This window comes from Leptopilina heterotoma, unplaced genomic scaffold (genome assembly GCF_015476425.1).
Source record: "Leptopilina heterotoma isolate Lh14 unplaced genomic scaffold, ASM1547642v1 Lhet_54, whole genome shotgun sequence".
Lineage (NCBI taxonomy): Eukaryota > Metazoa > Arthropoda > Insecta > Hymenoptera > Figitidae > Leptopilina > Leptopilina heterotoma.
This window is the reverse complement of record NW_025111118.1, coordinates 5998239-6021474: the sequence shown is the minus strand read 5'-3', so window position 1 is coordinate 6021474 and position 23236 is coordinate 5998239. Positions and strand designations below refer to the sequence as shown.

General features: G+C 23.4%; 3 protein-coding genes across 10 annotated transcripts in view; 1 reads left to right on the top strand and 2 right to left on the bottom strand.

Moving 5' to 3' along the window:
- Positions 1-2878: 2878 nt before the first annotated feature.
- On the bottom strand, positions 2879-6882 carry LOC122508559 (DNA-dependent metalloprotease dvc-1-like). Of its 2 annotated transcripts, XM_043621992.1 has the most exons (6): positions 6455-6882; positions 6099-6259; positions 5728-5836; positions 5408-5527; positions 4291-4576; positions 2879-4182 (listed from the first exon to the last, which is right to left on the bottom strand). In XM_043621992.1, exons 1-6 carry the CDS (start codon positions 6560-6562, stop codon positions 3017-3019), a joined length of 1950 nt encoding a protein of 649 aa, XP_043477927.1. In that variant the 5' UTR covers positions 6563-6882; the 3' UTR covers positions 2879-3016. The 2 variants fall into 2 exon arrangements, with proteins under 2 accessions (XP_043477927.1, XP_043477926.1); XM_043621991.1 differs by having other exon boundaries at positions 2879-4576; positions 6455-6881.
- A 78-nt stretch (positions 6883-6960) lies between these two features.
- Positions 6961-8651, top strand: LOC122508561 (signal recognition particle 9 kDa protein). The gene is made up of 3 exons (XM_043621997.1): positions 6961-7216; positions 8016-8084; positions 8166-8651. The coding sequence occupies exons 1-3, from the start codon at positions 7145-7147 to the stop codon at positions 8259-8261; spliced, it is 237 nt and encodes a 78-aa protein (XP_043477932.1). The 5' UTR covers positions 6961-7144; the 3' UTR covers positions 8262-8651.
- The window catches only part of LOC122508557 (band 4.1-like protein 4), a 97381-nt gene continuing 82498 nt past the window's right edge, over positions 8354-23236 (bottom strand). Inside the window, exons 6-16 of one of the 7 annotated variants that reach the window (XR_006302243.1) lie at positions 21666-21786; positions 21128-21215; positions 20876-20992; positions 17907-18452; positions 15976-16190; positions 15397-15472; positions 15221-15306; positions 13173-13325; positions 11482-11815; positions 8807-8946; positions 8354-8476 (exon numbers count right to left, since the gene is read on the bottom strand). Coding sequence is in view for 4 of the 7 variants with exons in the window: in XM_043621987.1 (XP_043477922.1) it covers positions 8440-8476; positions 8807-8910; positions 11482-11815; positions 13173-13325; positions 15221-15306; positions 15397-15472; positions 15976-16190; positions 17907-18452; positions 20876-20992; positions 21128-21215; positions 21666-21786 (1877 nt within the window). In the remaining 3 variants the exon portion in view is untranslated. The remainder of the gene's footprint in view (positions 8477-8806; positions 8947-11481; positions 11816-13172; positions 13326-15220; positions 15307-15396; positions 15473-15975; positions 16191-17906; positions 18453-20875; positions 20993-21127; positions 21216-21665; positions 21787-23236) is intronic. The other 6 variants (XM_043621987.1, XM_043621988.1, XR_006302245.1 and 3 more) reach the window with 6 other exon arrangements.

Below are 23236 nucleotides of genomic sequence, written 5' to 3'. Positions count from 1 at the left end.
ATTTTTTCTAAACACGTTTTAGGAAAATTCCCATGCAAAAGTTTGGAAAAATTTCCGAAATTTTTTACAGTGTACTACTGTCTTAAGGGATGGAAAAACTGAAAACAAATTATTCGTAGACGTATAGTAAATCAACCAGTTGACTGATAATGTATCTTATAAAAAACAATCAACCATTACGAAATTAGTAATGTAAAAACTTGAATAACTTAAACAAATTTTAATAGATTTTCATTCAACTTGGTAAAAAGTTTTTTTTATTTTTCTGAATAAGAATTCGAGTTTTCGAATTCTCGGGGTAAATGTAAACACTTAATTATTTATTAATTAAATTGACGAAAATCAAAAATCAAAGTCAATTTTTGATAGGGCATTAATAAGGAAGAATTACATATTTTTGTTAGATTTTTTAATTTATTTTTATGTTATCTTTTAATGCAAAAACGATTAAAAATCAAAGTTTTACTGTTTCAGTTTTTTTTTTCTCGCATTTGCATAAAAATAAATTAAAAAATCAAACTAAAATTTGTAATTCTTCCTTATTAATGCCTTAACAAAAATTGACTTTGATTTTCGTCAATTCAGTTAATAAATAATTAAGAGTTTACATTTAATTGAATAAATTACTATTTAAATGTATTTGAAACATTATGATGTCATAATAATTAAAATTCATTTAAAAAAATAAAATTTTAATTATTTTAAATAAAACGTTGAAATAAAAATGCACGCGCGCTCGCGCGCGTCCTTTTTTGCTATTATTCCATATAAAATGTCAAATTCGACCCCGTTGCGTTAGTTAAATATTTTGTCACCAGATGGTGTATCGCAGTTCTGCGGTTCCTTATAGCTTTTCAAAAATTAAATTATTCAAAAAAAATTCAATTTTAAATCTGTAAAGTTCATTTATTGTTAAAAATATAAATAATTAAAAAAGTGTATTATTCAACAATGCATTTAGAACATGCACGCGCGCTTGCGCGCGTATCTTATGCTAGTTTTATTAATAATCGTTGTATTCCGGTAATCTGTTCGCAGTTTGAAGTTAGTTGTTGTTTGCTTTTTTCTTTCCAAACTTTTTTAATAACTTTTCTTTTTAAATATTTTCAATTTTAAAATTAATCTATTGAAAACCATTGAATTCTTGTAATGAATTTTATCAAAAAATTTGTGAATAATAGAATTACTTCGAAGAATTTTATTATTTATGAAAATAATTGAATTCTCGCGAAGGATTTTATTAAAATTTTTAAAAATCCTAATTAAATTCTTTTGAAGAGTTTCTTTGAATTTTCGTTAAAATAATGGAATTTCTTTAATAATTCCAATTAAAAATTTTGAAAGTAACTGAATTTTATAAACAATTTTTTCCCGTTTGTAAAAATAATCCTGTTTTATAATAATTAAAATTAAAGATTTAATTATTGAATTTTATTAAAATTTTTAAAAAATAATAAAATTCTTCTTAGAATTTTATTATAATTTTCTAAAATAATTTAATTAATTCCAGGAATTTTATTAAAATATATAGAAAAAAATTAAATTCTATCAAAAAATATCTTTAAATTATTGAATATAATCGATTTTGTTAATAAATGTAATTAATAACTTCACTTTTTAAATTTTTTTAAAAATATTTATTGAAAGTTAAACTTCTTTAAACAATTTTATTAGATTTTTTGTAAATAATTAAATTCTTTTGAAAAATTTTTTGAAGTTTTTTTGAAACTAGTACAGTTACAGTATTTTTTCAAAATAATTGATTTTTGCAAAGAATTTTACTATTTATAAAAATAGTTGAATTGTTTTGAAAAATTTATTATAATTTTAGAAAATAACTGAATTCTTTTGTGAAATTTTATCGAAAATAATTAATTTTTGCAAAGATTTTACTAAATTTATAAAAATAATTGAACTGTTTCAAAGGATTTATTATAATTTTAGAAAATAATTCAATTATTTCGTGAAATTTTATTGAAAATAATTAATTTTTACAAAGATTTTACTATTTAAAGAAATAATTGAATTGTTTTGATCAATTTATAAAAATTTTAGAAAGTAATTGAATTTTTTCAAGAAATTTTATTAAATTTTTGTTAAAAACAATTAGATTTCTGCAAAAAATTTTACTATTTATAAAAATAATTGAATTATTTCGAAGGATTTATTGAAATTTTAGAAAAATAATTGAATTTATAAGGAAATTTTTATAGCGAGTTAACTAAAAAATTGAATTCTTTCGTGAAAATTTTATGGAAAATAATTCAATTGTTTTGAAGGATTTATAAAAATTTCAGAAAATAATTGAATTCTTTCGTGAAATTCTATCAAAAATTTTGTTGAAAATAATTGAATTGCTTTCAAGGATTTATTATAATTTTAGAAAATAATTGAATTCTATTGGAAATTTTTAAAACGAATTAAGAAAAAAATTGAATTCTTTCGTGAATTTGCAAAGATTTGTTTATATAAAGAAATAATTGAATTCTCTCGAGAAAATTTTGTTAAAAATAATTGAATTTTTGTAAAAATTTTTACTATTTACAAAAATTCTTGCAAAATTTCTTGCAAAGAAATTGTAATTTTTGAAGATATAAACAATAATTAATTATGTACTCAATAAATGAATTTTTTAAATTCTGATTATGAAATTATTTAAAAATTTGTATTTGGAAATAAAAAAATGTTGCCATTTTCATAATAATAATAAATCGAATACCACGTTCCGCGCGCGTAACATTTGCTAGTTTAAATAAATAATTTTCATATGTGTTAAATATTAATCTGAAAGTTTTGTAAAAAACTAAATTTTTTCAAATGTTCAATTGACTATTCTTTATTTCTAACTAATATTTTTTATTTTTGAACAAGAAAGTTATTACGAAAAAATACTTTTATTACATTACAAAACAAATAAACAATACAAAATTTTTTTTACTATACCTTAAAAATACTTCTTTCTGAGCTCCTTAAATTATTATCAGTCACAGCTCAATTTTTGTACTCGCAAAAATTCTTATCCGACACAGGAATCCAAATGTTTATTCATTTCACCTTGTGGTATGAGAGTCAAACAAACGGGACAGGGGAATCGATTTTTTTTCTCCTCATCACTTGATTCTTCATCCGATGTTGAATCATCGATTTCAATTAAATCGTTTGCTTTCACATTTTTAGAATCATTAATTTTCTCCTCTTGTTCGGTGAAAGAATCATCAGCGTTGAACATGCCCTTTAAACAATCATCCAAATGTTGCGTCAAAGGAACATCGGGATCCAGAATTTTATTACAAATCAAACATTTCTCGGCTGTTTCCTTTTTAACATCTACGTGAACTTTATTTTTGTCTATATTTCCACTATTATCTACTTTAGAAGGACCAGCTTCATTTATATCATCAATTTCAATTAAGCATTCATCTAAATGACGATTCATTTCGTCGATTTTAATGTCCTTTTTACAAACGGGACAATTTGCTGTGTTTTTCGTTTCTTTTTTCACTGAATTGTTGAAAAAATCGGAAATTTTCCGCTTCTTTGCGGGTGTACTTTCAAAATCGCTATCTGAATCGTTGATTACAATTGGCGAGGGATTTTTATCGTCGTTTTCTGTCAAACATGTGTCAATGTGTTCGGTTATTTTTGAAAGGGAAAATTCTTTGTTACACACCGGACAGTTGGCAAATTTATTTCCATTTTGAGTAATTTTTGTAGATTTGGAATTATTCTCGGGTGTTGAATTCATGAGTGGCGGTTTCATTTCCTTTTTGTGAACGAGACACGAATCGATATGTTCGTTGGCGATTTTCTCTAGAATCAAATCTTTGCATATTGGACATCGTACTGTTTTTGGACTAAAAGTACCATCGTTTGATTCTTTCTTCTCGTTGTTATTTTCCTTCGACGAAGATTGAGGTGAATCGAATAATTGTAATAAACGACTTCGCCCAGAGCCGGAACCACCCAAAGTTCCGGTGAATGAAACTTTATTCGCCGACGAAGTGGTTGCTGAGGATGACGAACCCGATGAAGAACCAGGACCGCCGGTGCCGAAACCGTGAACATTATTCGTTGTATTGCCAAGTTTTGAAATTCCCGGTTCGTTGGAATTTGCATTTGCGTTCCATTTATTCACCGTGTAGACTGAAGAACCGCCTTTTGTTTTCAAACCAGTTCCTGTTCCTGTTTTTGAAAAATTACCGTTCTTTTTACCCGTTTCGTTTTTGTCAGCCTTTGATTTATTTCCCCCTTTAATTTGCGGTTTTTGTGAATTATTCGATGGCAATTTACCTTTTGATTTATTGTCCGGTGTTAACCATTTGTCTAAATTTGGATTCTTTGAATCGTCTTTGGCCTTTTTTCCTTTCTTTCCGACTTTCTCTGGTTCTCGAACTTTTATAAATTGACCGCCGCATGATGATTGATGCTCCTTAAACCAAAAATCATTGGGTCCTGGTGCACGATTCATTGATCGACGAACCATACCGAAAAATGGATGTTTCTTTTGACAGGGGCCATTGCATCGCCACCAGTGTTGTTGGTAAAGTTTTACTTCCGCATGAAAAGTGTGGTAAACCTGAAAGAAAAATTCGATTTCATTTTTTTTTTTCTTTAAAAATACTTTCTTTAAAACTGTCCCATTGTGAATAATTTAAAATTAAATTAACGCTTACTTCTAATTCTAATTAAATGAATTAAAATAATTATTTTATTCTTAATTTTACCAAACTCCCTGATTTTCAGACAAAACGACTTTTTTCCTGTTCTATTAAATTTATTTACGAATTTCTTTAATTGTAAAATTACTCAAAAACATCAATAATTTCGTTTTTAAATGAATATTTAATCATTATTATTTTTTTACAGAAATTAAAGTTTTCAACAATTTTAAATTCCACTTTGAGTCTTCGACTCGGAGTGATCTCTTTCTTCATGTTTTATAATAATTAAAACTTGATACTATCATTATTTTATATTGTCAAAATATTGTTACTGTAATTTCTTCAAAATTATTTTCATTTCAATTCAATTCTTCATTTCTAGAATCTTAAATTAAAATTCTTTTTTAAAACAATTTTTTTTAAAACCTAATTTTTGAAAAAGTTCTTCTTTGAGAATTTTTAAATCCATTTGTTTACAATTCAATTTTACCTGAACTTTCGGTTATTCTGACATTCTTCAATTAAATAAATTAGAAATTAAAAACTTTAAATAATAAAAAAAAAATTCCATTAAACTTTTTTAAAAAATAAATTCTACAGAATTGTTAATTAAAAGTATAAAAAGTTCAAATTTTTTAAAAGATTTTAATTTGAAACATTTTCAAAATTCAATTATTTCTAAAAATTTAAGCTATATTGCTTTCAATATTCAACAATAATTAATTAAATATTAAATTTTTTCTTACGGTTATTTTGGTTCCGGCTTCTTGATTAATTCTGTGCATATGTTTGCAAAATTCAGGACCATGTCCATCTCTATCGCGATTGTTGTTCGTCACGAATAAAAAGGCGTGAATCATCTCGTGCTGTAAAATAATAAAATTTAGTAAGTAGTACAAACTAAATTTTTTATTAATATTCTACAATTAAAATTCAGTAATTAAAATTCTTATTATTTTGAATTTATATTTATTCTCTTTTATTATTTATTTTTCTATTATTCTCGTTTCTTTTTCGCAAATAAAGAAAATTTATTTCTTATTGGTTTTGTTAGAGAAAAACTCACCAATAAAGTCTCAACGAGATCTTTTCGAGGTCTCAATTTCAGTAAAGGACTACTAAGCGCGATTACACAATATCGACTCCCAGTATTAAAAGTACATGTGCCAGCACATCTGCAAAAAAAATAAATTTCTTTCATATAAAAAGAGTAAAGGAAAAAAATTCTTTCCTTAATAATTGATTATGTAGTTAATTATTTAATTTAAAAAATTTTTGATTCTAAAATTAATAAAAAATTTAAGTTGATTATAAAAAATGTTGTAATTTGCATAATAATAATAATAAATTGAATACAGCGTAATAATTACATATAACAGAAGTAATTTCTGTTGGCAGAATAATAATCAAATGAATAAGTTATAAAAACACACTTACGAGGTCATTCGATGACTCCATTTCACTTCCACAGAGAGTAATTTGTTTGAAAAGAATTTTTTATTGAATTGCACAAACAATGTGTGTATATTGGGCGTTGGATCAATTATTTCCAGCGTATTATCAATCAGTGTTCTTGGTTTATAATTTTCTTTCGAATCCTAAAAGACATTTTTTTTAGAGTTGTAAAAAGTTACTATAATATATCTCACTACTGCAAATTATTCAACGCAGGTTTGTCAGGTATTTAGTAAATAATTCAAAGCGTAAATAATAAACTTAATTAAAATCCTATTTACTCTATTTTTTAAATTGTTTAAATTCAAAAATATTTCAATACAAGAAACAATACTCACATTAGGAAAGGCTGCATTCTCCGTTATTCCCGTAATATCGAAACGATTCATCTGATTGTGAATTTCCCATGCTAAATGTGCATCTTTTGATTTAGAAGACTTTGACATTTTTAATTTTTATCCGACTTTTGTAAATTCGGAAAATATCAAAACAAAACAAAGGAAACAAAACGAAAAACACTTTGCACGCTTTGCGCAATAGTTTTATAGGTTAGAATTCCACTTCCATAATAAAACTCTTATTGGATTTAAACTAGATTTTAATATATTGAACAATTTTTAAGGAAAAATGATAACCACCACGGTAAAGTAAATTTTTAGAAAAAAATATTAATTATTTGTCGAGTATATAGATTAATAAAAAAAACTTACTAAATTATTACATTTTTGACACTATTTGTTTACATTCACATTTAAAAGTCTGCGCATGCGTGACAACCTGACTTTGGCAGGCATGCGCAGAAGGCATGAATTTTGGCAACAGTGCATCAGTGTAACCAACCTAAAAACTTGTTGTTCCACTGTTGTCCACACACCTGTCAACTGCTGTGACTGCTGTCAACAAAAATGTATTTTTATTAACATATTTTTAAAAGAAATTAACGCGAGTGAATGAATATTTCGCAGATTTTTATATTTTATTTAATCTCAAACGTTATTGTTTAATTATAAATAATATTAATTTCAATCATGACTTATTTAAACTCATGGGAAGAATTTGAAAAAGGAGCTGAGAGGTTATATCTTCAAGATCCTTTGAAAGTGAGTTTTTTCTTAATTCTCTCTAAATTATAAATGATAAATGTAATTAAAAATAGTTAAATTATAATAGGCTACTTTGAATTGAAGGTTTAGTTTTATTTTTTAGAATTAAATGAACAAAATCTCATCTTGTCATGAGATGTCAGATGTGCGTGTTACGGTGTCATTTTGTATAAAAAATATATATACTAAATGGAAGCTCATTTTGCATAATTTCGAAAGTAAAAATAATGTTTTACTTTTAAAAAATCAATTATTTATTAGTAAAACTGCTGTTTTCTTGTTAAAAAGTTTAAAAAGTATTGTAAAACGTGCGCTAATTTATCGCTTGTTGACATTTTTCGATTTTTAGGTTATAATCAGAAATTTCTTTTTCTCATTAAGTTTATAATAATTTTACCATTTTTTAGTATTAAAAGTATTTAAAATCACGTTCTTATTTATTTGCATGTTATCATTTTGGTTATTATTGTATATTTCAATTTTTCTTGTGGACAAAATTTCGCTTTCATCATGTTTTTTGCACTTATAAATTATGGATATTAAATTAAAATTAAATCGGAATTAGATTATTTTTAAAAACTAAATGTTTAATAGTTTAGATCTTTTTAATTTACAAATAGTAAAACAATTATCATTGACTATTACTGAATTTGAAACCTTAGGTTACTGAGAATTTAATTAATTATAAGATTAATATTTAATTTAGTTAATTTTGCTAACATTTATAATCGATTTTTTATTTAATAATAAAATAAAATTATTTCTCCAAATTCTAAATAATTTTTTTTGTTTATAGGCCCGTTACACAATGAAATATGATCACAAAAAAGGAGTACTCGTTTTGAAACTTACAGACAACAAAACAGTAAGTTAAAAAAATCTTTTTTTGTTATTAAAAAAAAATTATTTCTTTTGAGATAAAAATAAAATAAATTCTCCTTTTCAGTGTTTGCAATATAAAACGGAAATCGCTCAAGATTTGAAGAAAATGGAGAAATTTATAGGAAATCTCATGCGACACATGGCCTCAAAGGATAATTAGGAAAATGAATTAGGAAAACTTGAAAAAAAAAGTTTTGTTCCATTTTTTTTTAATGTATGCATCGAATGGTGGGATTATAGACATTTATTTTGTTTTTGAGGTATAAAAAGTTTCACTTAATTCTTATACAGTATGTGCAATTACAAAGAACTATTTTTTATTTAAATTTCTCTTCATTCTATTTTGGACGATTTCTTGGTCTTCGTGTAAGAGTTCTGCAACAACAACAACAAAATCAACTTTAAAATAATATTTTTTATTTGCAATTTAATCAATGAAAAAAATACAAAGCAAATTAACTTATAATATAGACGAGAACTATTTTTCATTTTGTATTTTATAATATTGTATATTTTAATATGGATTATTAAAAATACAATAATGCTCAAACTTCAGTTTTATTTTATTCCATTAAAACTCAAAAAATTGTTTAAATATATTAATATATTTATTTAAATAATTTAATAATTCTAAATAAATTAACAGTAAAAATGGAATAATATTTATAAAAATTAAATAAATATTATTCAGAAGAGAAAACTCACGATATTATTGGTTGAAGAACTGCATCCAACGTAACGTCGACAGGAGGATAAGTTTCTTGATTTGAAAGTCTATAACGTCTCTCTGCTTCTAATTGCCTTTGCGTCTGTATCAGAAAAACGATTTTCACTTAAAATTTCCCCTGAAATTTTATTTTTATTCAGTTGTTTGAATATTGTTTTTTACAGTTGTCATATTAAAATTTTAATTTCAGAGAAAAAATATGGAGAAAGAGACAGAGGTTCGAATTTAACAGCGAAATATATAATACAATTGTAAATGGAAAATAAAAGAGAAACTTTTGGCATTAGACTAAAGTGGATGGAAGCTATGTATAATTGTATATTTTAATTTTCAAAGGGAAGAAGCAAGCATCATTTAAAACGATTTCTCATTCTGATGTCGGTGTTTCGATTCTCAAGAAAAGAAATTAAATGCAAAGCGAAAACCCCGTTTTCACCAGAGAAAAAAGTGCTGCCTATTATAGTTGTACTAGCTGAGAGTCTTGACTTTTTTTTACAAACAATTTCATCTCAGATTTGTTACTATTTTCAAAATTTACAATCCATTTTTATACTTGAATTTATATTTTTTATTTTCCTTTAAAGGAAGAGCAAAAAGGAGAAAGTCAGTTTATTGTTTAAACTTTTCAATCAGCAAAATTTTTATGTACTATTTTCAATTTTAATTTTTAATTTTTATTGGAAACTTGAAACTTTTATTGTTTACCTGAAATTTTTACAACTTTGAATTACTTGAAATTTTTACTATTTTCAATTTTCATTCGAAACTTTTACTTTTACTTGAAATTTTTACAAATTTTAATTTTTTATAGGAAACTTGAAATTTTTTCTTTTTACTTGGAATTTTTAGAATTTCTTATTTTTTATTTTGGAATCTTGAAACTTTTACTTTTTTATTTGGAAGTTTTACAACTTTCAATTTGTCATGTTAATTAATTTTTCAGTTTTTCTTGAAAATTTTATTTTTACTTTTCCTTTTAAATTAAATTTTTATTTTTCGTTTTCATTCATTTTTCAATATTTAATAGAAACTTGGAAATTTTACTTTAATTTGAATTTTTTACAATTTTCAATTTTTTATTGAAAACTTAAAACTTTTACTTCTTACTTACAATTTTGTTTAAATTTCCATTTTTACTTCTACTTTTTATTTGAATTTCTTACATTTTTCAATTTTTATTTTTCAATTTTATTCATTTTCCATTTTTTTTATTAGAAACTTTTACTTTAAATTTGTACTATTTTCAATTTTTATTCGAAACTTGAAACTTTTATTTTTACTTGAAATGTTTACTACTTTCAATTTTTTATTGAAAATTTGAAACTTTTACTTTTTACTTACAATTTTGTTTAAATTTCCATTTTTACTTCTGCTTTTTATTTGAATTTCTTACATTTTTGAATTTTTATTTTTGAATTTTATTCATTTTTCAATTTTTTATTAGAAACTTGAAACTTTTACTTTTACTTGAAACTTTTACTATTTCAATTTTTATTCGAAACTTGAAACTTTTATTTTACTTGATATTTTTAGAACTTTTTATTTTTTATTTTGGAAACTTGAAACTTTTACATTTTTAATAGTAAACTATTAAAAATTAAAAACATTTTTCAATTTTTCATTTTAATTCATTTTTCATTTTTTTTTTTTTTTTGAAAACTTGAAACTTTTATTTTTACTTTTTAATTGAAATTTTTCGTTTTCATTCATTTTTCAATATTTAATACAAACTTGGAAATTTTACTTAAACTTGAATTTTTTACTATTTTTAATTTTCTATTGGAAACTTGAAACTTTTAATTTTTACTTGAAATTTTTTCCAATTTCCATTTTTACTTTTACTTTTTAATTGAAATTTTTACATTTTTGAATTTTTATTTTTCAATTTCATTAATTTTAATTTACAGTCATTTTTCAATTTTTTTTCGAAAACTTGGAACTTTTATTTTTACTTTTACTTTTTATTTTAAATTTTCCAATTTCCGTTTTTACTTTTATTTTTTATTTGAAAGGTTTACATTTTTAAATTTTTATTTTTATTCATTTTCAATATTTATTAGAAACTTGAAAATTTTACTTTAACTTGGATTTTTTACATTTTCCAATTTTTATTGGAAACTTGAAACTTTTACTTTTTATTTAAAATTTTTCAATTTTTATTTTTCATTTTCATTCATTTTTCAATTTTTTCGAAAACTAGAAACTTTACTTGAAATAAATTTATTTGAAAATTATTTTTTTTCATAAAACAAATTATACGTCAATTTAATACAAAAAGTAAGAGACCGTAATCAATACAAAATATAATTTTTTGGATATAATAAAATTATTAATTAAAACTTCAAATATTCAATACAAAAATAAATGAAATAAATTTATGTGAAGTGTAAAAATGGATTAATGAAATTTTCACACGTACTTCAATATTGAGAGAATGTAATTTAATTAATAGTCAATTAAATTAATAATTGAATAATTCTAATTATTAGTCAACTAATTTAATAATTGAATAATTTAATTAATCGTCAATTAAATTAATTCGACCAATAATCGATTAATTTAATAATCAATTTCTAAATTTTGGAAAAATCGTGTGAAAATAAATTCTGAGACAATGTCGAAGTTAAAAAAGCAAGCATAAGAAAATACGTACTACACGAATGTGTTTAGTGCTGTCAGCAGAACTCGAGCAACAGCTGGAAAAGTCCTGTGGAGTGCTTTCACCAAGTCCACTGTCCACGTTATTGCCTATTAACAATCTGCTGTTATGAGTACTATCAAAGTCCCTCCCTGCATTGTACTCGTTCCTAGTATCAGGATACTTTGATAAAACTCGATTTGGTCTTGATTGGGTGGTGGAAAAGTTATAACTTCCCTCACGACTATGATGAACCACTCGCCGTTCTCTTTTCCCAATGGATCCCATTGTTCTGAAAGTGAATCCTTGACTGTCTAACATTCCGATACTTGAAATCATTTTTTTCGTTCTTCAAAAAAAAAAAAAATCCCCCGATTTTATCAAAAAGGAAAAAAAAACTTCAACGCTACTTCCACACAGATCAGAGTTGGACTATGAAGCTCAAAAATTTTTCTTTTCGTTCAAGATTTTTTTTTATTTTTACAATTATTTTTAATTCGGGTTCGTTTTCAAATAAAAAATCATGAAATTAATTTTATATTGAATTTTTAATAAAATTCTATTAATATTTGGAATGAATGAATTTTTTAGAATCATTGTACAATAAAAAATTTACTTTATAATTATTCAAAACAAATTTATTTTGCAATTTGATGACTAAATTCAAGAATTAAGATTAAAATTTTTTTTAATTTAACTTTTTCGTTTGTTAGTCACAGAATTTTTTATACAATTAAATTTTATCAATTGTGTGAAAAAATTGTGAATTTTACATATATTTGTTGAATTTTGAAAAACAAAAATTTTTCCATTCAATAATTGTCCAGCTCTGCCTGGAATTCACAAAAAGAATTTTAAAACAAAATTAACAACAAACAATTATTATCTTTGACACGCATGAATCTTAAAATTGGGATTTAAAGTTAAACAATAACATAAGTCCACAAAAAAACATTTAATGGGCGAAAATCAAAAGCAGAATGTTAAATTTCCTCTTCTTATTTCTAATAATCGGAGAGATTTTTTTACCAATAAAAAACAATTGAAGAATATGAATAAATTGAAATCATAGAAAATCAAGAAAAAGAAAGGAAAACAATTTTCATTAAGTTTAGTTCTTCTGACGGAAAATTAAAATAAAATATTTTCTATTCTCCAAATAAGTTTATGGCGAAAAAAATAAACAAAAAAATAGAAAAATGGGAAAGTCACGTTCTAGCTGACTTTGATTTTCACCCTTTTTATTATAATATATAAAAAAGACGTGCGTGCTTCGAGATACAACCCCCGGATTTTTCCGAACGTACAAAAAAAGTTGACCGTGGAGTAGCAAAAGCAAATACACATATATATATATATGTATAATAACGTGGGGGTGCTTCCAACAAATGCCAGCCAGGAAATAAATAAAGTGCAACAAGCCGTTAATAAACACTGATTTATTTTAAGGAACCATATTCATGCTTTTCTTTCGAATAATAAATAATAAAAAATGCGCATGCTTAATATGTAAAATAACTAAAAAAACGTCCATGCTCGTAATAAATAAAAAGATAAAAAAAATAGAAGGAAAAAAAACAAACAAAAAATAAAACAGTGACACATGCAAAAAAAGGACCGTTCAAACAATGACTACGGATTCTGTTTCATCCTCCAAATGTGGAGGATGATTGTAGAGGTTGAAGGCCGCCCTGAGATCATCGTACCTAGGCGCCGATGTATCGACAATATTATCCAATCGATTGCTAGATTGAAGTATATTTTGCTGTATCCCTTGAGATTGTACCACAGTATATGAAATTTCACGACGCTGTTGTTCACTCATTCCTGTAGTGTCGACTAGACTGAACTCCAAGTGTCTGCAAAAAATTGTCATTCGCCATTTTCCAAAAAAAAAATCTCCCTCTAACACCATAAAGGACATTAGGACCAAAAAAAAATGAGAAATCAAGAAATAAAATATTCTAGTCTCTTTTTTTCTTTATCATAAAAATTCGTGCACTTTACGTGAATTTCTACATTTTACGAGATTAAATTCTTGTTCATATATTACTAATTTATTGAACGATTCTAATTTAACAATTTTTCTTGGCTTGAAAAATGAAAGAAAAAAATTATACCCAGGGTTGCCACGCAACCTGGAAAACCTGGAAAAGTCAGGGAATTTTTATCGAAATCCTGGAAAATTTATCTAATTTTACATAAATATTCCAAAATTAATTGAATTTTAAAAGAGTTACGTTTACAATTTTCATAAGTATATAGATGAATTTCAAAAGATTTTAATTTGAAATATTGTAAAATTTCAATTTTCAATCGTCTTAAAGAACGTAGATTTTTGAGAAATTTTAATTATTCTAATTCTTCTGAAATTAGTTAAATTTTTTAATATATATTTTTAATTGATTATTAAAAATAATGGATTTATAGAAGAATTTTAATTAAAAACACTAAAAGAAATTGAATTTTGAAGTAAAATTATAAATGATTGCAGAAATTCAATTATTTTCAAAAGTAGTAAAATTCTTCTTAGAAATTCAATTATTTCCAACAATTTTAATAAAATTCATGGCGAAATTTCAATTATTTTCAAAAACTTTCCTCAATTCAATGATTTTTAATGAATCTACTACTTTAATAAAATTTACCAAAAGAATTCAATTATTTAAAAAAAAAATTTTTAATTCTACGCAAGCATTTTGAAAAGATTTCAAATTAAAATCTTTGAAAACTATAACTTTTCGTACTTTTTGATTAACAATTCTGTAGAATTCATTTTATAAAAAAGTTTAATTGAATTTTTCTTTAATTCTTCATGTTTTTATTTTCTAATGTATATATTTAATTGAAGAATGTGAGAATAATCAAAATTACGTAAAAATTAATATTGAAAATAATTGAATATTTACAAAGAACTTTATCATTTTTGAAAATAATTGAATATTCTTGGTGAGAATTTTATCAATTTTGAAAATAATTGAATTCATGCGATGAATTTTGTCAAATTTTAAAAATAATTAAATTATTTCGAAGAATTTTATTCATATTTTTGAGAATAATTTATTGAATTCCTGCGAATGATTTTATTATCTATAAAAATAATAACCTTTTTCAAAAATTATTTTAAAAAATTGATTTAAAGAAGAATTTTAGTTTGAAATTCTAGAAATGAAGAATTTAATTGAAATGAAAATTTTAATTTCTGTAAAAAAATAATAATGATTAAATATTCATTTAAAAACAAAGTTATTGGTGTTTTCAAGTAATTTTACAATTAAATAACCCTGTATACCTGTCATTTTTCAAGCATTGCAAAATTCAACGTGTCTCTCTGGTTTTTTAAAAAAATGAAAAATCTAATTTCGTAAATGTTGTGCTGTCTAAAAAATTTTGCCCGTGCTAAACATTAATAATTTGTGCCATTTTTTTGTGTAAGTGCTACTTTTTTTCTGTTTTACACAGAGTGCGAATGTTTAAATGAAATCGAATTCTAAATATTACCTGATTATTAAGAAAAAAAAATAACAAAATTTCGATTTCTTTTTCTACAATATAACTACAAAAACACAAGTTTACAAAACAAAACAAACTGAAATCGAATTCTAATTGTACCTATAATTATTTTAGAAAAATAAATAAACGTTTCGATTTCTTTTTCTACATTATCTACAAAACACAATTTTACAAAAAAAAAAACGGTTATTTACAGTGTTGGTAATTTGTTTTCGTTTCAAATAGTTCTCTCTATACTTACTTTCTAAGTTCGTCAGGTAGGGTTTGCTTTTGAGAAGGACTCCTGTGTCTACTTCTGTGCCTCCTTCTTGGCTCGGTATGACTCACCTGTTAAAATTTTTGACGGGGAAAATTAATAATATATTCTAAAAAAAAATTTACATTAGTTTAGAATTTATATTTAAAAAGGAAACTTACAACTGCTCTTTGAACACTATCATTTTTTCGTCTTTGAACTTCTCTCCATTGAGGTTCAGAGTCTATTAATTCGTGTCTAGAAAAATGAAATTATATTTTTCTGTAGTCATTAGTAATAATACAATTTTTCATAAATACAATTATTCAAAAGATCAAGTAAATATTTACATAAAAAAATTACTATAAAATTAAATTATTTTTCAATTTAATTCAATTTTAAATTCCTGTCTTCAATTAATTGCTAATTTAATTCACGCTGGTCACAAAGTTTAAGGTCTTTTTTTTATTTTTTCCCGACTGAAAAGTTTTTCTAAATATTTAAATTGTCGCTACAAAAGTTTTTGTACAGATTAACTAAATAGTTCCGTTCAATAAAAACTGGATAAATTTTTTCTCTCTTTTAAATTAAATTTGATACTAAATAGAATTAAATATAAAAATTATTTATTTATATCTTATTTAGATTTTAATTTTAATTCATTGAAATAGAAATTTCTCTCTATTAATAATTTAATTCGAGGGAAATAATTAAGTAATTTAAATTTGTTAGAAATTGAAATTAGAATTTATCGATATTACCTAGAATTTCGAGAGCTTCTGTGCTTCCGTCGATGTTTCCGGTGATTAGATCTGGATTCAGATCCCCGGGACATTTCGGATTCACAATCGGAATGTCGACTGTGTCTTCGATGACTATGACTATGACTTCTCCTCCTGTGACCACCGCGATTATGACTATCCCCTGAACTTTGACTCTCCACCGAGCTGCTCCTTCTCTGGAGTCTGCTCAGGAGCTACAAAAGGAAAAATAGTAATAAATTATAAATTTCTCTTTAATAAAACTATTTTTTTTTATAAAATTTCAATTTTTAATGAATTTAATTCGAAATTTCAAAGAACTTTGATTATTGCAAAAATTTTAATAATTCAAATTCTTCTGAAATTAGTTAATCTTTTTAAATAAATATTTAATTAATTAAAAACACTAAAAAAGAAAATTGACATTTTGCAGAAGTTGCAAATGATTGCAGAAGTTCAATTATTTTAAAAAGTGATAAAATTCTTCGCAGAAATTCAATTATGAAATAATTGTTGTCAAAATTTCAATTATCTTTATAAATAATGAAATTCTAATACAAAATTCATCTATTTTCAAAAATTTATTAAAATTTTCCTCAGAAATTCAATTATGATAAAAAATTGAACGACTTTCTTGTCAAAATTTCAATTATTTTTACTAAATTTTAATAAAATTCTTGGCAACAAGACAATTATGTTCAAACATTTAAAGAAATTATCGTCAACATTTCAATTAAATTTATTTATAATAAAATTCTTCTCCAAAATTCAATTATGTTCAAATATTTCAAGAAATTAACGTCAAAATTTCAATTAAATTTATTTATAATAAAATTCATCTTCAAAATTCAATTATTTTCAAAAACTTTAATAAAATTCTTGACAAAAATTCAATTATGTTCAAAAATTTAAAAAAATTATAGTCAAAATTTCAATTAAATTTATTTATAATCAAATTCTTCTCCAAAATTCATTTTTTTCAAAAACTTTAATAGAATTCTGGAAAAAATTTCAATTATCTTTATAATAATTAAATTCTTTATCCAACATTCAATTATTATCAAAGATTTTAATAAAATTCTTAGCAAAAATTCAATTATGATAAAAAATTTAAAGAAATTCTCGGAAAAAATTTCAATTAAGTATTTTCAATAATGGTAAAATTCTTCACAGAAATTCAAATTCACAGGATTTCAATTATTTGTAATCAATTAACAATTTAAACAATTTTAATCTAATTTCTTCAAAAATTCTCAAAAATTTTATTAAAATTCGTCGAAAGAATTCAATTATTTATTTTTATATTTAAATAATTAAATTTTCCCTAGAATTTTTCAATAAAAATTGATTTAAAACTGAATTTTAGTTAAAATATTATATAATTAAATTCTAAAAGAATTATAGCACGAATGTTTAGAAATAATTGAATTTTGAAAAGGTTAAAATTCAAATCTTTGAAAATCTAAATTTTTCATACTTTTAACTAACAATTCTGTAGAATTAATTTTTTTGAAAAAGTTTAATTGAATTTTTTTCGTAATTATTTAAAATTTTTATTTTCTAATATATATTTAATTGAAGAATTTGCGAATAATCAAAATTTCGTAAGATTGAATAGTAAACAAATAGATTTGAAAATTTTCAAAGAACTTTTTCAAAAATTACTAAAAATAAGTGATTTAAAGAAGAATTTTTCTTTAAAATTCTGGAAAATTAAAAATGAATTAAAGAAAATAATTTGTAAATAAATGTAATGGAACATTTTTTTGAGTATCTAATCATTTTTAAAGTGAATAAGAATATTCCTTAGGGAAAAAGTAAAAATTTTCTCTGAAGATCAGGGAAAAGTCAGTGAAAAACCAAATTAAATTTTTGTGTGGCAACTCTGAAATAATATCTATAATTAAAAAAATTAAAAAAAAGAAACTCACAGCTGGAGCCGTTCCTGTAGAACGAACGGATCGAGGACTAGACGATGTGTAGAGACCACGTGGTTGACTTTGCATCCACGGTGCGCTTCTTGTACTTCTTGGACTTGAATTAACGTGTCTCGAATTATGAACATTATGAACGTGCTGAATACCATGAACATTATGTAGACTATGAATATTACTGCACATTGTATTATTGGTTATTATTCCTGGACTTGAATTAATTGGCGGCGCTTCAATATAAGGACTGACCATTTCTTGACCCTCGACAACACGCCGTTGAGCACGTCGACTTGGTGTCCTTTGAAATGGCGGTGGATTTCTTCTAATTGCCAAATGCTTTTCCGAACCCGACGGCGGACTGTAAGAGCGAAAACGTGAATATGGACTCAAAGGCGGTTGACCCGTGGCCATAAGTCTAAAGAAAGCTTGATGCTCCTGACAACATTTCCAAAGATGTCTGCAAGCTCCTTTTGACGGCGTCTCAAAACCGTGTGTTCTTTCCTCCGAATTTTTTTCACACACACGTAGCATGAAATATTTTCCCTGCAATTCAATTTTCAAATGAAAAACCAAAATTAGTAAAAGAAAAATTATTTTTATTATTATTATTTATATTATTAAATTATTATTATTACTCTATTCTATATTTTAATTATAACTATTAATTAATTAAATATGAAATAATTTTAATATACTTTTTTGGTCTTATAATCTTGATTCCTTTTTCTTGCTGTCTTTTTCTCCATAATCTTAAAATTTTAAAAAGTAATTCATTTTTTAACGAAACTTGTTTATAATTATGTGCAAAAATTTGAGTTTTAATATATACTAGACAGGAGCGATATAAATATGTATGTAGAGACTCTTCAAAATTTGAGAATGTTTTTTTCTTCTTAATTTTTTTTTACTTATAATTAGTTGTAAAATGATGCGCAAGCAATTTGACGTTACTTTTAACGATCTAACGTATCCAGTTACAAGTTCTTAGCAGTGGGAGTTCAGAGTTTCAAAAGGCAAGAGACCATTGGGGAGCAAAATTTCCTTCCGAAACTTGAAACAGGATCTTGGATTTACTTCCCGGAACTTGAATATCAAATGGTTATTCCGCACACGAATCGGTTATAAATTCTATTTTATGTAATATTCACAATCTCGAGGATTTCTTTAATATAATATTAAAAAAGGAAAGCTTTTAGGAATAAATAAAAAGGAATAATGGACAAAAAGAATAATAAATAGAAATAATCTTCTAAGTGAGCAAAAAAAGTTTTCTACAATCGAATTTTTGGGAACATTTTCTTTTTCAATAAATAAGAAAGTTATTATTTGAAGCAGAATATTTTTTTGCAATTAACTAATTATGTTTATTTAAAAACCCGTTTATGTTCAAATAAATAAAATAAATAGGTAACTAATCAATTCGATTTTATTACTTTCAAAAAATTTAATAAAATTCTTAGCAGAATTTCAATTATTTTCAAGAATTGTAATAAAATTCTCAACAGGAATTTAATAATTTTTAATAAAATTTAAACAAAATTTCTATAAAGATGTCAATTGTGTTTCTTATTTATAAAAATATTAATAAAATTCTTCGAGAGAATTCAATTATTTTCAAAGATTTAAATAAAATTCCTGACAAAAAATCAATTATGTTCAAAACTAATAAAATTCTTCGCTAGAATTCAATTATTTTTATAAACAATAAAATTTTTTGTCAGAAATTCAATTATTTTCACAAATTTAATAAAATTCTTCAAGAAAATTCAATTATTTTTAAAGATTTTAATAAAATTCTAAAAACAATTCAATTATTTTCAAAACTTATAAAATTCTACGAAAGAATTCAATAATATTTTCAAAGATTTTAATAAAATTCAGAATTGAATTATTTTTTTATAAAATTTAAAAGTAAAGAAAAAATTTAATTGTTTTTACAGATTTTAATAAAATTTTTTGTCATTAATTCAATTATTTTCCCAAATTTAATAAAATTCTTCGAGAAAATTCAATTATTTTCAAAGATTTTAATAAAATTCTGAATTCAATTATTTTTTATAAAATTTAAGTAAAGAAAGAATTCAATTATTTTTTACAGATTTTAATAAAATTCTTTGGCAGAAATTTGCAAAAATTTTAATAAAATTCTTTCAAATAACTCAAAACATTTAAAAATTTTTAATAAAATTTGTCGAGGAACAATTCCTTCTTAGGAATGCAATTATTTTCGAAAATTTTAACAAAAATCTTCCAAATAATTCAATTATTATCGTAAATAATAAATTTTGTTTGCATGAATTCAATAATTTAAAAAAATTTCAGTAATAATCTTCAAAAGAATTCAATTGTTTTCAAAAATTTTTTATAAAATTTAGAAATTAAATTATGATTTTTAATTCGAAACAATTTTTGTTTAATTAATTTTTGTTATTATTCAATCTTCAAAACATTAAATTTGAATTTTTTTTGCTAAATTCCAAAATGTTTGAGAAGAAAAATACAAAAAAATGTATGTCACATGAAAGCAAACAAAAACATTTAATTACATGAAAAATAAAAATGATAGTAATTTGTAAAATAATTGGAATAATTTCTAATAATTTAGAATTTATAGTGACATAAAAATAATTTACAAAATCTGTCATTTGGCAATAATAAAAATAAATGAAAGCAATAAAAAATGAATTTGTCATAATAAAAATTTGTTGAGAAATGAAAATTCTGTTAATTTGTCAAAAAAAAAAAATGACCAAAATGAACAAATGAGGGAAAGAAAAAATTATAAGAAAAGAATTCAGTAAAAATTGCAAATTCAAGAATGTCAACAAAAAAATAATAAACGAATCAAAACAAACGAATAAAAAAAGAGAATAAATTAGAGAAAACAAAATTTGTCGAAATAAAAATTTGTTAAAATCTGAAATTCGTCAATAAAAAAATAATAAATAAATTAAATAGAAGCGAACCTTGTAGTAAATTTTGTTGATTCGGGGCCAGTAGTAATTTCCCACTTTGGTTTTATTGCGTAATAATATTATACCACTTGGAGTGAGACCCAAAAAGTACTCAACGTTGTCCTCACCCTGAGAAGAAAAAAAAGAAAAAGCGATTTTTAATTCGTATTGGTTTTCTCTCTCTCTCTCTCTCTCTCTCTTTTTGATGTATCGAGAATGTAATGAGACAAGAGTCAAACTCCTTATAACGAGTTTGGCACGTACCAAAACTGGATGTAAGTCGACACCGTACATTTCGAGCCATTTTACTTTATCTAAGTAATTAAGCTCTGCCGCCGATGGTAACTGCCCTCTGGAAAATGAACGATATTATTAAACACTTAAATTTAAAGTCAATTTACCTTAATTTAAATTTATCCACCAAATATTACCATCCTTTTATTCTCGTAATTAATATAATAATTTATAATAATATTCCTAATAAATTTCAACATTCTTTTTATTTTCAATTATAACCTTCTCAATTGTTTTAATGGAAAATAAATTATTTTATTCGCTATTTATTAATTAAATTACTTTCGCTTGTTGAATTCAATTTTGGAAATTAAAATACTTGAATATTAATTTTTTCATCAAAATTATATTAATGGGAAAAAAAATTGGGAAAAATTTTGCAAATATTGAATTTAAAATTTACTTTCAGTGAGATGAGATGATTCTTGTAATAAAAGACTAAATTACTTTGCTCTTAATTATCAAAGTTAAATAGAAGGAGGGAATTAAATTAAAAGTGAAAACTTACACTAAAGTCTTGTGTAGTTCGACTATTCTTGTTTCAAGTTCAGAAGTCTGATTCGCCAGGAATCGAAATTCGGTCACGTAGCCAATTGAATGCCTCCTGGGATCGTAATCTCCAAGCTCAGCTAAAATCAAAATTCCAAAATTATAATATTTCTCTCGGCAAAAATATGCAGAGAAATTCCTCTTGAATTAAAAAATGTTTCTTTGAATTTTTTTTTCTCGAATTTTTTTTCGACGAAAATAAAAAAACAGTTTGTTTCAAAATTAATGGAAATTTTTAATATATAAATAAGTTTTAAATATATTCGTCAAAATTGCAAAATTTCTCTGAATAAAAAAATGTTTCTCTGAATTTTTCTTTTTTTCCTCGAAAAGAGAAATACTTTGCTTCTAAATAAATTTTAGAATTAATAATAATTAATAACTAGCAACAATTCGCGCGTGGCTGACTTCTCGCTCGCTTTTTTTAAATAAAATTATCAATTTTAAAAATAATAGAACGTAAAACTTTTTAATTCAAATTTTTTTTTATAAAAATAAAATATGAATTGGAATATATAGTTTTAATATTATTATAATTATAATAATCATATATTCTGACAAAGGGAATTCAGGGAAGAGTCAGGAATTTTTATTAAAAGTACTGCAAAAAATTGAATTTTTAGAATTTTTAAGAAAATTATGAATTATGATGTTTTTTTTCTTTGCCTCGTAAACTATGAAATTACCACGAATTCTAATACAAAACTTTCAATTTTTTCAATTTATGACAAAAATTTCTTTTTAAATAACTTAAATCTTGAACAACTATCATAAAATAAATAAATTATTTAATGAATAATTTTTTCTAAATATTTCAAAATTAATTCAATTTTTAAAGAGTTGCGTTTAAAATTTTCATAAATAAATGAACTTCAAACGGTTTCAATTTGAAATTTTATAAAATTTCAATGTTAAATAAATTTTTTAATTTTAATTGATTTAATTTTAATGAAATTAGATTTTTGAAAAATTTTAATAATTCAAAAACTTCTAAAATTAGTTAAATTTGTCAATATATAGGATTTAATTAATTATTTAAAAAAAAATGGATTTATAGAAGAATTTTAGTTATAAACACTAAAAAGATTGAATTTTGATTTCAATTATGTTCAAAATTTACAAACAAATATCGACAAAATCCCAATTATTATCTTTATAAATAAAAAATTCTTCAAAATTCAATTTCTTTCAAAAATTTTAATGAAATTCTTGTCAAAGTTTCACTTATTTTCCAAAAATTTCCTATTTTAATAAAATTACTCAAAAAAATTCAATTATTTAAAAATAATTTTAATAAAATTGTACGAAAACATTTAATTATTTTCATAAATAATAAAAATTTCACAGAACTTAATTTATTTACAATTTTTTGTGAGTTTTCTCTCAATTATTTTCAGAAATAATAAAACTCATCGCAGAATTAATTTCAATTATTTTTAATACAATTTTAATCGAATTCCTTGAAAAATGTAACTATATTCTAAAATTTTTTTTTAAAGTTCGTCAAAAGAATTCAATTATTTAAAAATT